At 37.6% G+C, this 14,210-nt stretch overlaps 2 protein-coding genes across 3 annotated transcripts in view; one reads left to right on the top strand and one right to left on the bottom strand.

The window, feature by feature from the left end:
* The window catches only part of LOC127441195 (meiosis 1 arrest protein-like), a 64,562-nt gene extending 59,440 nt beyond the window's left edge, over positions 1 to 5,122 (top strand). The window contains exon 11 of the mRNA XM_051698383.1: positions 5,018 to 5,122. Within this exon, the coding sequence (XP_051554343.1) occupies positions 5,018 to 5,054 (37 nt within the window). The 3' untranslated portion in view covers positions 5,055 to 5,122. The remainder of the gene's footprint in view (positions 1 to 5,017) is intronic.
* LOC127441124 (docking protein 1-like) overlaps positions 1 to 10,773 on the bottom strand; it is a 31,862-nt gene extending 21,089 nt beyond the window's left edge. The window contains exons 1-2 of one of the 2 annotated variants that reach the window (XM_051698348.1): positions 10,406 to 10,773; positions 3,030 to 3,176 (exon numbers count right to left, since the gene is read on the bottom strand). Coding sequence is in view for 1 of the 2 variants with exons in the window: in XM_051698341.1 (XP_051554301.1) it covers positions 10,406 to 10,606 (201 nt within the window). In the remaining variant the exon portion in view is untranslated. The remainder of the gene's footprint in view (positions 1 to 3,029; positions 3,177 to 10,405) is intronic. The other variant, XM_051698341.1, reaches the window with a different exon arrangement.
* Between the last annotated feature and the right edge of the window lie 3,437 nt (positions 10,774 to 14,210).

Below are 14,210 nucleotides of genomic sequence, written 5' to 3'. Positions count from 1 at the left end.
AAACAGGGCATTAAGTATTTGGGGATTTTATTCCCAGCAAATTTGTCTGATTTAGTTAGTGTTAATTTTGACGCTTTAATAAAAAGGTTTTCGAGCAATGTCAGCAGGTGGGCTTCATTACATTTATCGATGATTGGGAAGGTTAATGTTATTAAAATGAATTGTATTCCAAAATTTAACTACCTGCTACAATCTCTCCCTGTAGATGTCCCCCTCTCTTATTTCAAGGAATTTGATAGCATAGCGAAGTCCTTCATTTGGAATGGTAAACGTCCCAAATTGCATTTTAATAAGTTACATAGGCCGATAGACAAAGGAGGGCTAGGCCTACCCAAGATTTTGTTTTATTACTATGCGTTCAGTCTCAGACATTTGGCTCATTGGTCACTTCCACCTGAGAGAGCCCCTCCCTGGTTTGTTATTGAACAGGCAGTTCTTACCCCTATTTTGCCATTACAAAGTATCTCTATCAAACTAATCAGTAAAGTTAAGTTACACCCCGTTATTTCGCATTTACACTCGGTATGGACTAAAGTGTCCAGATTGTTTAAATTGGACACTTATTTAAATGCTGCCTCGAGCATATGGCAGAACCCAAGACTGTGTATTGGCAAGTCTCCTTTCTGTTGGCCGGAATGGATTGTGAGGGGGGTTGCTACACTCGGTGACCTATATGAAAGTGGTGTGTTGAGATCGTTTGAAAACTTGGTCCAACATTTTGGGATCCCCAGACCTCAGTTTTATATGTATTTACAACTGCGCCACCTGCTTTGCACTATTTTTGGGAGTAGCACACATCCCCCTAAGAAGGCAGATGCTTTGGGAGAGGTAATTGCGGCTTTTGGAAAAGGTCATGAGGCATCAGTGTACTACTCCCTGTTAATTCAGAGTATGGGGGACGGAGACTTAACTTCTCTCAAGAGAGTATGGGAGAAAGATTTCAACTTGGCATTGGAGGAAGGAGTGTGGGCCAAGATTCTTAAAAACGTTAAGTCTGCATCTAGTGATGCAAGGGTGCGTCTTATACAATTCAAAATTTTGCATAGATTTTACTGGACCCCCTCTAGACTGTATAGGCTTGGTCTTAAAGACACACCCACCTGCTGGAGATGCCAATCGGAGGATGGAGACATGGCCCATGTTTTTTGCTGGTGTCGAGATCCAGAAATTCTGGTTGAAAGTTCAGAATTTTGTGTGCGATGTGGTGGGCACTCGGGTTTCGTTTTGCCCCAGACTTTGTGTTCTGGGCGATGGGGTGGTCATCGATGTGGGGTACGGCCATATAGAGAACTGGGTTCTGACTTGTGTGATGATCACCAGGCAGGTTATTTTGAGGGGTTGGAGGTCAGCTGGTGCGCCCCCATATCCGGAGTGGTGCACGGAGGTGGGGAGGGTGGCAGCTTATGAGGAGGTTTCATCTAGAGGACGGGGTGGCTTGGATAAGTTTGCTCGGAAATGGGGCAGGTATTTGGAGTTTTTGGAGGGCTCATGGGTGGGGTGTGGAGAGAGTAATGTATTATAGTTTGTATGATTATTATGTTTAATAATCATACGGGGGGGGGGGTGGTTTAAATGTTGATTTTATTTATATATATACACACGTTTACATTTCATTGTAAAAAAAAAAAAAAAAAATTGTTTTCACTCCTTTAAGGGTCATTGTAACTGATAATAATAATTGTGTAATACCGAATACCGTGATACCGTGATATTTTCTGAGATGGTTATTGTACCGTGAAAATCTCATACCGTTGCAACCCTAGTTGAAAGTGTAATAAATGTGTAAATACATAAATATTTAAAAGGCACAATCATACATTATGAAATATTTCAACTTCAGAAAACAGTAAATATTAAAGAATCTAACAAATTGGCTTGTGCCACATCTATGCGAGGGTGTGGCAAAACTTTATTTTGCATTTTAGCATTGAAATTATTATTTTTATAATATTATTAAAATTGTTAGAATTCTATTTTCATTATTAGGTTCCAACCTTGTGAATATTTTGTTAAAAATGTGTATGAATTTTCAAACAGTGACAACAGCTTATATCATTATTAAAAATGCAATTTCATGACATAATATAAATTGATACAATGATACACTTATATATCAAATTATCAAGGAAATTTGATTCCTCCTGACATGACCCCTTTAATGAACTTAAATCTGTATCTTCTAGTTATTATTAACAGTAATACATTAACAGTAAATTAAACAATTCACACATTCATGCCAAACATATCCTAAATTTATAAGAGTGAATTGAAAATATATTAAAAAGAAAACAAATCTCACATTTAAGCAGTATATTTATTTAAATGAATAATTATTTAAACAGTAGGCTACATGCATATATTATTTGAAGTGTGTGTTTTGCAGTACTACTATTAACAATTAATTGATCATTAATTTTCATGATAAATGATTATGAACATTTCTGAAAACTGACATTCCTAAAAACAATGTTTAGTTTTGCAATTCCGTTTGGTGCCGCAGAAATGACAAATTTTTGAAAATTACAAATTTACATTTGTAAAGGGTGATCACAACATTAAATTTGTAGCCTACAGTATATGAAAAGTGTCATGCTTATGTCACTGTCTTTATTTAGCATGTAAGTTTATACAGTAGAGGTCAACAAGAGGAACTTGACAATGGCAGTAACTATCAAGCCCCTTCCTCCAGATGGACAACAAATGGCATATTCTGCAGCAATCAAAAGACATCTGTGTGTGTATGTGTTTGGGTGTGTGTGTTTAAGTGAGAAAGAGTGTGGTTCAGTTGTTGGGTCATTCAAGCATTTGTTTGCCGTAATCAACCCCTCGTACGCTACAAAACTTTCCTGTGAGTTAGTATTCAAGTGAAGGGTCAATGCTCTGAGAGTCTGATGACAAGTTACACAAGATTCACCTGAGCACATGATGAAATAGCTACTTTCACCCATGTTCTTGTAATGCAAACAGTCATGCAAACATTTAGAGAAAAGCAGATGCTAAAAGGTAATACAATAAACTATTAGAAATACCTTTTTCTACCATTTATACACAGATTACTCCATAGATTCACTCCAGAGTCACAGCAACTGACCAGCACACAATGTCAAAAGCTGGCCATTGTACAGACAGAAGCCCTGTTTCTTTTGAACATAACTGACATATCTGATAAGGACATTCTTAAAAAAAAAAAAAAAACATACATTAGCACCAGTGAATACATACACATGCACAAACACACAAATTTTGCTTTAACTGAACTAAAAACTAAATAATATGTATATTGCATAATTAATAAATGTCAATATCATGTTAATCAATAAACATTTAATTGGACTGTACAAAGTTAATTTAGAACACTTTGAATTCACATACTGTATGAGGCAAAAACTTATTCTGCGGAGGATGGAAATTATGCAGATGAACAGAAAGAGTGACTTTTACCAAATCTGAAGCAATGTGTTTGTCTGCTTGTGTGTGTGTACATAAGTGCTTAAACTTAGGGTATGTTTAACAAATGTATTATAATGCCTATATGAAATATGCTAGCAGTAAATGATACCCAGGGCATTTAGCCTAAAAATATAACAATTATTAAAAACATACAATTTCCTAATGGTCAGATCCTATTGCTTGCAAAGCAACCTGTAAAACAGAGTAACAGTTATTAAATACTCTGATATGGATGTAAATACATTCACACTGCACAGACCAGTGACTCAATCATAGTGTATCCACTGGCCAGTGTTGCAGGAAGATGTGGATGATTAAGTAACTTCAATAAATTCAATCTTTAATCCATGTTTTCATAAATAAAACATTAACAGTATTCCCAACACTGGCATCAAAATGTCAATGAGCCGTTCACTCAGCAAATGTTGCCCTGTTATCAAAAAGTTATATCTGCATTCCCATTCTGAAGTAGGCCAACATATATGATGCAAAAATTTGAGCACTTGATTACCTCCCATTGTGGTTCAATTGCTGCAACGTAAGGGTAGCCTAAAGTATGATAGTAGTGTGCAAATGGCTGTTGCTCTGTGACGAGCTCAGAGATAACACAAGAGAAAAGATAACATATTTACTTCCACAAAGTTAGCTTTTGCCTTCCCACTTTACAAGTACTGTTACAGACATCAAACACACAATCACACAAAATATACAGTGCATGGGGGAAATAACTTTTCACTTTGAGCATCTCTGTAATAAAGCAAGACATTCAGAGAACTGACACGCAACAGTCAACATAAAAGAAGTGCATATAATATGTTTTTAGTGTAATTATACATGTATGTTGCTAGTGTATTATACTGTATATTGCCTTAAATGAGCAGTCTCCAAGTTACATTTCACAAGCAAAACTTAGAAGAGCCAACAGAGCATACTGTAGTATGATCAGAAATTTGTAAACAAGTTCCATTAGCCAATAGTGGTTTTCTTTTTTTTTTTCTTCATTTTTATTTCATTTTAAATATTTAATTCTTTGAGATGCATTTAAAAAAAAAAAAAAAGGTGGGTCTTGGGTTATTTATTGAACACTGTATACTGGTCAATAACTATAAAATTTTTTCAACTGTATTTTATGTAGGAGCAAAGGCCAATTTTTTAATGAGGTCAACTGTTTAGCAGAGACAGAAATTGTCTCGATATATCACATCATGTCTCATAAAAACACGCATATCCAGCAGCAGATATGTTTTAAACAATGGAGAGTTTCCATTTATCTCTAGAACTATGAAAATGTGCATTAGCAGTGATATGTTTTAGTGTGAAATTACAACATGTCAGAAATTCCACTATTGAACAAACTCTTCTGTAGACTTTGAAAGAAAGCTTCTGAAAACAGCTCTAGAATAACATGCATAGGCAAAGTAACTCCAGTAAAATTACAATATGTACAGTACAGTTACAATTGTGTTTTGGTATTGTTTGGTTAACATTAGTTGACTTTCTACACATGGCGGGAAAGAAGCCTTTATTTTCCAAATTGTCATTTTTCCTGTCCTTCCTTTTGTTTCAGGTCCCTCAACTCTTTTGGCAGTGTGTCACAAACCTAGTTGTGTAAGTGACATGTTGCACTGTTCCTGCCTCCAGCATTATCATCCAAACTCATCTGACTACCACACAAAAAAGCCCATGTTAATGAAGGACTTGAAGTTCCAGGTCCCCCCCCCCCCCCCCATTTTGTACCAAAAACAAGTTTTTATCTGTCAAAAAATTGTTGACGCTGTCCTACCTGTTTTATCACTATGCAAAAGAGAGAAGTGATCATGCTAAAATTACCTTAGGAATTGTTAAACATCTCCCATTAAGCGTACAACTAAACTCAGCAAAAAAAAAGAAACGTCCTCTCACTTTCAAGTGCTTTTATTTTCAGCAAACTTAACGTGTAAATATTTGTATGAACATAAAGATTCAACAACTAAGACAAACTGAACAAGTTTCACAGACTACATAATGTGACTAACAGAAATGGAATAATGTGTCCCTGAACAAAGGGGGGGTCAAAATCTAAAGTAACAGTCAGTATCTGGTGTGGCCACCAGCTGCATTAAGTACTGCAGTGCATCTCCTCCTCATGGACTGCACCAGATTTGCCAGTTCTTGCTGTGAGATATTACCCCACTCTTTCTCCAAGGCACTTGCAAGTTCATTTCTGAGGGGATAGGCCCTAGCCCTCACCCTCCGATCCAACAGGTCTTAGACGTGCTCAATGGGATTGAGATCTGGGCTCTTCGCTGGCCATGGCAGAACACTGACATTCCTGCCTTGCAGGAAATCATGCACAGAACAAGCAGTATGGCTGGTGGCATTGTCATGCTGGACGGTCATGTCAGGATGAGCCTGCAGGGAGGGTACCACATGAGGGAGGAGGATGTCTTCCCTGTAACACACAGTGTTGAGATTGCCTGCAATGACAACAAGCTCTGTCCGATGATGCTGTGACACACCGCCCCAGACCATGACGGACCCTCCACCTCCAAATCGATCCCGCTCCAGAGTACAAGCCTCGGTTTAATGCTCATTCCTTCGACGATAAACGCGAGTCCGACCATCACTCCTGGCGAGACAAAACCACGACTTGTCAGTGAAGAGCACTTTTTCCCAGTCCTGTCTGGTCCGGCGAAGGTGGGTTTGTGGCCATAGGCGACATTGTTGCCAATGATGTCTGGTAAGGACCTGCCTTACAACAGGTCTACAAGCCCTCAGTCCAGCCTCTCTCAGCCTATTGCAGACAGTCTGAGTGCTGATGAAGGGATTGTGCATTCCTGGTGTAACTCAGGCAGTTGTTGTTGCCATCCTGTACCTGTCCTGCAGGTGTGATATTCGGATGTACTGATCCTGTGCAGGTGTTGTTACACGTGGTCTGCCACTGCGAAGATGATCAGCTGTCCTTCCTGTGTCCCTGTAGCGCTGTCTTAGGCGTCTCACAGTACGGACATTGCAATTTATTGCCCTGGCCACATTTGCAGTCCTCATGCCTCCATGCAGCATGCCTAAGGCACGTTCACTCAGATGAGCAGGGACCCTGGGTGTCTTTCTTTTGGTGTTTTTCAGAGTCAGTAGAAAGGTCTCTTTAGTGTATTACGTTTTTATAACTGTGACCTTAATTGCCTACCGTCTGTAAGCTGTTAGTGTCTTAACGACTGTTCCACAGGTGCATGTTCATTAATTGTTTATGGTTCATTGAACAAGCATGGGAAACATTGTTTAAATGCTTTACAATAAAGATCTGTAAAGTTATTTGGATTTTTACAAAATTGTCTTTAAAATACAGTGTGTTGAAAAAGGGACGTTTCTTTTTTTGCTGAGTTTAGATGTAATGTAGTCGCCAAAAGGCTATATTGTGTTTTAATTAATTACAGCGTAAAGCTAACTTCTCTGCAGATCCATCAGGTATGCTCAGTTTTTATAGGCATATTGGTTGGTCCATTGGGTTGGATTACATTCTCACCACAATAAAACCGCTCCAGAGTTTGTTTGGCAACGAACTCTGTTTTGGTGTGAATCCAAGAGCGATTGCAGTGTTTATATATGCCTAGACGAACCAAACCAAGGGAGAAAACAACCAGTTACGTCTATTTTTCATAGAATTAAAGTGAATGGTCACTGGGGCTTTCATTCTGCCTAACATCTCCTTTTGTGTTCCATGGAAGAAAGTCAGACTGGTTTAGAACAACATGAGGATGAGTAAATGATTACAGAATTTTAATTTCTGGGGTAAACTATACCTTTAAAGTCTATGCTTGTGCAAAACAAAACATTTCTGTACAAACAACTGTACTCATTTGGATCCGTTTCCATTATGTTGAATGTACGGCACTATTAATCTGTTAGACCATCATGTATTATGTATGCAGTTTGATCCTGTATGATTCAGCCATCACACTAACAACAATGAATCTATCAACTTTATTTAGGTATTAACATTGCATTTCGGCAAGAGGATCTAAGTAATTTTACATGACTGAATGGCAGCACTAAACTCCATCTCAAATACAAATCTCTGTTGTTGCCTGGGCCAAAAGACGTAGCTATGCACTCATAATTTGCTTACTTCCATATCACAAAGGAGTTTCACAAAGACAGACTGAGGAAGTGAATAATGAACTAATGACAAGCCAAGCCACATGATTCAAAAATAAGCAAGATAGTTTTTTTTAACCAGCACAAGTCTGAATGAAGACCAGTGGTGTAGTCTAGGGCCATATGCCCATGTATCTTTCTCAAGATTTTGTGTATGCCCACCTAAAAAAAGTGATGATACTTATGGCTGCCAGAACAACGAGTTGGCTTTTGACCCGGAAATTTTTCAGTCTACTAACGCGATGCACAGTGAATTGTGTGTGTTTTTAATAAGTGTACAGTGATTCTCTCTAAACATGCACGGAGTTGTGGGAGGTGGAAGCGCAACTGATGGCACTGGTAAGAAAGACAGTCCGACTAATCTGATCCACCAATCAGAACGATCATTTCAGACGTGATTGGATATTGGAAACCAATCATATTTTCCGTTTCAGTAAGGGGTTGGAGATTTCCAGCGTATAATGCTGATGCACAAGCATCCCTGGAGTAACTTTAATTTGCGCTGTAAATTTCCATGCTAAACGTAAATATTATATAACTATATAATACAGTATACACTGGTGGGCAAAAGTTTGGAATAATGTACAGATTTAGCTATTTTGGAAGGAAATTGGTACTTTATTTCACCAAAGTGGCATTCAACTGATCATAAAGTATAATCAGGACATTACTGATGTAAAAAACAGCACCATCACTATTTGAAAAAAGTCATTTTTGATCAAATCTTGACAGGCCCCATTTCTAGCAGCCATCACTCCAACACCTTATCCTTGAGTAATCATGCTAAATTGCTAATTTGGTACTAGAAAATCACTTGCCATTATATCAAACACACTATTTGGTTTGTTAAATGAAGCTTAACATTGTCTTTGTGTTTGTTTTTGAGTTGTCACAGTATGCAATAGACTGGCAAGTCTTAAGGTTAATATTTGGTCAAAAATGGCAAAAAAGAAACAGCTTTCTCTAGAAACTCATCAGTCAATCATTGTTTTGAGGAATGAAGGCTATACAGTCTTCAAAGACAAAGGACAGCCGGCTCTAACAAGGACAGAAAGAGATGTGGAAGGCCAGATGTACAACTAAACAAGAAGATAAGTACTTCAGAGTCTCTAGTTTGAGAAATAGATGCCTCATGTCCACAGCTGACAGCTTCATTGAATTCTACCCGCTCAACACCAGTTTCATATACAACAGTAAAGAGAAACCTCAGGGGTGCAGGCCTTATGGGAAGAATTGCAAAGAAAAAGACACTTTTGAAACAGAAACACAAAAAGGAAAGGTTAGAGTGGGCAAAGAAACACAGACATTGGACAACAGATAATTGGAAAAGTGTGTTATGGATCTTAACCCCACTGAGCATTTGTGGGATCAGCTAGACTGTAAGGTGCATGAGAAGTGCCTGACAAGACAGCCACATCTATGGCAAGTGCAACAGGAAGTGTGGGGTGAAATGTCTCTTGAGTATCTGGACAAACTGACAGCTAGAATGTCAAGGATCTGCAAAGCTGTCATTGCTGCACATGGAGGATTTTTTGATGAGAACTCTTTGAAGAAGTTTAAGAAGTTCTGAACATTTTTTTCAATTGTAATAGTAATTTTTCACATTATTAATGTCCTGATTATACATTGTGATCAATTGAATGCCACTTTGGTGAATAAAAGTACCAATTTCTTTCCATAAGAGCAAAATCTGTACATTATTCCAAACTTTTGGCCACCAGTGTATACATTTAAATGTAACTTATGCAAATAATCTTTGTGAAAATACTGCATGTTATTACACCCGTGCAAGTTTTTGATACTCTTCGCAGATGCCCTACAGCTGTGTCCCATAATGATATTAAATGGCTTCTTTTTTTTTTTTTTTTTTTTTTTTTGCCTTTTACTGCTGTCAGTAGTGCCTTTTTCTCATGATATCAAATCATTTCGATTTATATTTCTAAGTAGGAAAACAATTTCATTATACACAGAAAAGCACATTATAGTACACAAATAAAACAAATAACCATTCATTCTTATGTAAGCTATATATGGTAATACAATATAACATGTTAACGTGAACATTACTACAGGGTCCTTCATAAATTCACCGTTTCAGACACTATTACACCACTACTGAAGACATATGACTCATATGTCAAAAGAATTATAAAAATTAAATGCCACTTATATAAGTTTCACTTATAGAGAAAACAAACAGAACCTGTGTTCAGGTATTTATGATGCTGCATTTCCACTGCACGTGCACAGTTAAGAGAGTGGAAATCTTGCAGAGAAACAGCTGACTTTATGGATCTATTTAAGTGGTTAGATATCTCCCATAAAAGTGAAGAAAAGCTGGTTGATTTTAAATCGATTTCAACAGTTCTGTGCTGGAAAGCACTGAATATCCCTGCTTGAAGTACAGATATGCTGTGGAGAGCAGGATCTAACTGATCTATTCGTTCATGTGACTATCTCGTGTCTCAGGAGGGCAATAAAGATAAGAGTCACTCCTAACGCGGAGTAGAAATGTTAAAACGGAGACTTTTATACTGATTATGGAAAAAAAAAATAACATGTAAAATTATTTAAAACATAAAAATAAAAAACTTATGTACAAGTCTGACTTCATTTAGCATTAATCGCGCTTTTTGGTGAATGTTGTGGTTCATCTTTGTACTATAACTATGTATATCGTGGGATTGTTTGGATTTGGGAACTTGAGTACATTCACTAATGCCAAACTGTTCTCATGCGCTAGATAATTGACATCATTTTAATCAAACACAAGCCACATTCCACTACCATATGAGACAAGCTCAACGTAAGCGTGTCTTACCTTCCCAAACTTCTGGTGTTGGACATAAAGTTGTCCCTCCTTAACGTGAGTGTCCATTTTTTTTAAAATACTATCCCGCTCCGAAGCAAAATAAACAATAAAGTGGTGAATTTCAGTCTTGTCGACTTTTTTCAGATTTCCTACCACGCGAACTTCCGCTTGGCAAACTTTTGCTACACAAGAGCGTCTACGGGAATTCATTAAAATCAATCCAGTAGTTAAGTTGACGTTTGGATGAAATAAAGTGAAATGTCATGGTTTGTTTTCATGTTGATCCTGAGCGTCGACACGCGGAGCTTGTGCTGTTTTCTCTGCCTTCTCGCGCGTTAGAGGAAGCGCACCCACAACACTAGCGTCTCTCTTTCCTCCCACCTACTCCCTCAACCACAACCACTGGCAAAGCATGACGTTTGAAATAAAAAAAATAAAAAATATTTTCTCTTGCAATTATTGCCATTTTGCATGTTCTTTTTTGAACATGAAAAAAATGTGTGCATATTCACGTTGTCTGTGGATAATCCTGACACAGGTGCAGAAAAGTTTTCACTGAAGTTATTGCTGCTAATTTATTCTGTATGAACAGGGCCGTACATAAACGTAGTTTATACTTAACCATTATAAGCATTCATTTAGCAATAAGAGATTTTAATCTCTATGCATGTGTGCAAATCTAAGGAGTCCTATTAAAGGGATAGTTTACCCAAAAAGGAAAATTCTCTCACGATTTACTCACCCTCATGCCATCCCAGATGTGTATGACTTTCTTTCTTATAAACACAAAGGAAGATTTTTAGAAGAATATCTGTAGCTCTGTAGATCCATTCAATGCAAATGAATGGTGGTTAGAACTTTTAAGCTCCACAAAGCACATAAAGGCAGCATAAAAGTAATCCAGACAACCCCAGTGGTTTAAACCATGTCTTCAGAAGAGATATGATACATTAGGGTGACCATATTCTAGTTTTCCAAAAAGAGGACACCTTTTTTTTTGCCGGGGTTGGGGTGGGGTGGAACAATAGGGTTCAAAACAGTGTTACTATGAATGCAAACATTAATACAGTGAAAAAGACACTCTATTAGCATAACATAAATATATATAAATAGATAAAAATGTCCAACATTCTTTTGAATGTCCATGTACTAAAATAAAATATTTGATGCCATGAGTGTACCTTCATTTACTATTACTATTATTTTGAATGGCCATGGAAAATGAAGCAATGTGATAATTTTACCTGGTTGCAAAAAGTAGTCTGTGAATTTACCTGATGAACTTTTACCTTTTGCTGACCCTTTATGCATCACTTGCACCTTTATTAGCAACTGACACATAAGTGCCAGCTTTACATGTCATACATTCTGCTTCCTACGGATCTTGACCTGGACGAAAGCATGGGAATTTTTTGTGCAAATCTTCTGTAAATTTGCACTTTCGTCTGGGCATTGTTTCCACTCAGCTGTCATTTGCTGCTACTGTCAAGCAACTGTTTGCCGAACTGATGCCGAACACAACAGCGCTTTGTGCGTTCGCAGAGAGATTGACAGGCAGGAATTTGGCCAATAGTTGCTGCAAACCTCTTAAAATCGACCAATTTGTGTGCGAGAAGGTGGGACTTACAAAGAGGGGTTAAAGCAATGCAAATATGCATGCACACACAATGAAGTATTAGACCAAATGCACATCATAATGCAACTAAAGCCCAATCCTGGACATTTTCGCAAATTTAGAAATCCCGGTCGGACGCTTTTTTAAGGTCCGAAAAAGAGGACATGTCTGGGAAAAAGAGGACGTATGGTCACCCTAGATAAGTGTAGGTGAGAAACAGATCAATATTTAAGTCATTTTTTTACTATAAATCTCCACTTTCATATCAAACTCTTCTTTTGTTTTGATTATTTGCATTTGGATGCATATTAGCATATCGCAACCTACTGAACTGGGAGGAGAATTTATAGTAGAAAGTATATAGTAGACTTAAACATTGATCTGTTTTTCACCCACACCTATAATATCTCTTCTGAAGACATGGATTAAACCACTGGAGTCTTATGGATTACTTTTATACTGCCTTAATGTGCTTTTTGGACCTTCAAAGTTCTGGCCACCATTTACTTGCATTGTATGGACCTACAGAGCGGAGATGTTCTTCTAAAAATCATAATTTGAGGGGTCTGGGTAGCTCAGCGAATACTGACGCTGACTACCACCCCTGGAGTCGCAAGTTCAAATCCAGGGCATGCTGAGTGACTCCAGCCAGGTCTCCTAAGCAACCAAATTGGCTCGGTTGCTAGGGAGGGTAGAGTCACATGGGGTAACCTCCTCATGGTCGCAATTAAGTGGTTCTCGCTCTCAATGGGGCGTGTGGTAAGTTAAATGACGAGTCATTTTTATTTTTAGAGTGGAATGCAGTGTTTGGTCTAAGTGCTTAATCCATGTCCTTCATAGGGCTGCCTCTCATATTTAGTTTGCACTTGTTTGCATATTATAGATCTACTTGTACCTGTTACTCATTGCTAAGTTGTTTAGTGTTTTAATATGAAAAGTTGAACTGGAGGAACATGTACCCTGGATACAGTACCCACCTAAGGTTTCTATGAGTCAGTTCATTGGGTAAAATAGTGAGGAACATTTCAATTTCACCTTCAGTCCCCAACCTAAGACCTGGGTCACAAGTGTAACTTTTCAGTGTGAAAGTGCAGATTTAGATGCCTTAGAATTAGATTTCTGTATTTAGTCTGAAAAACAAAAATTAGTTGCATCATGTATATTTAAAAAGTTTTACCATGACCCTAGCTTTGTGTCTATATTCTAGAATGATTTTGGGAATGGAAAATTTATCTCAAAGCAGTTTTTCAGCTATTACTGCTTAGAGACCCCTAAGCCACATATTAAAGTGGTTTGTGCTGTGTTGAACTTACTGCATGCTTATTAAAAGCTGTGTGGTTGGAAACAAAATTCAACAAAAAAAAAAAAAAAAACATGTCACCACTGTTATACTACTATAACTAGACCATATTCTTTTCTGTTCATACAACCCCAGTTCCGAAGAAGTTGGGACAGTATGAAAAATGCTAAATAAAATCAAAAAGGAGTGATTTGTAAATTATATTCACCCTTTGCTATATTGAAAGCACTACAACTACACTATATGATGTTTTACACTGTGAATTTCATTTTTTTTAATATATATATATATATGTAAATGTACAGTAATTTCATATCAACTCCAAAAAAGTTGAGACAGGGGCAATTTAAGACTAATAACAATATGACAAGTTGAAATAACAAGGCGATGTGAAACAGGAGATGTTAAACAGGTGAGGCAATCGTGTCATAGTACTGTACTGTATAAGGAGCCTCCAAAAACAGCCTAGTCCTTCAAGAGCAAGGATCATTCGAGACTTGTCAATTTCAGCAAATAATCCAGCACTTTAAAGAACAATGTTCCTCAAAGACAAATTGGGAATTTCACCCTCTACATTGCACAATATAGTTAAAAGATTCAAGGAATCTGGTCAAATCTCGGTGTGTAAAGGGCAAGACGAAAACCACTTCTGAATGCGTGTGATCTCGGATCCCTCAGATGTCACTGTCTTAAAAAATGGCATTCATCTGTAATGGATATCATGAACATGGGCTTGAGAAAACCTTTAGTAAACCTATGTTAGTCAACACCACTGGCCACTGCATCCACAGATGCAAGTTAAGACTTCACTATGCAAAGCAGAAGCCATACTTCAACACTGTCCAGAAGCACTGCCAACTTCTCTGGGCTCGGTCTCATCTTAGATGGAAAGTAGAACA

The sequence above is a fragment of the Myxocyprinus asiaticus genome, chromosome 1 (assembly GCF_019703515.2).
Source record: "Myxocyprinus asiaticus isolate MX2 ecotype Aquarium Trade chromosome 1, UBuf_Myxa_2, whole genome shotgun sequence".
Lineage (NCBI taxonomy): Eukaryota > Metazoa > Chordata > Actinopteri > Cypriniformes > Catostomidae > Myxocyprinus > Myxocyprinus asiaticus.
The sequence above is the reverse complement of the archived record's forward strand: the minus strand, read 5'-3'. Positions and strand labels throughout refer to the sequence as shown.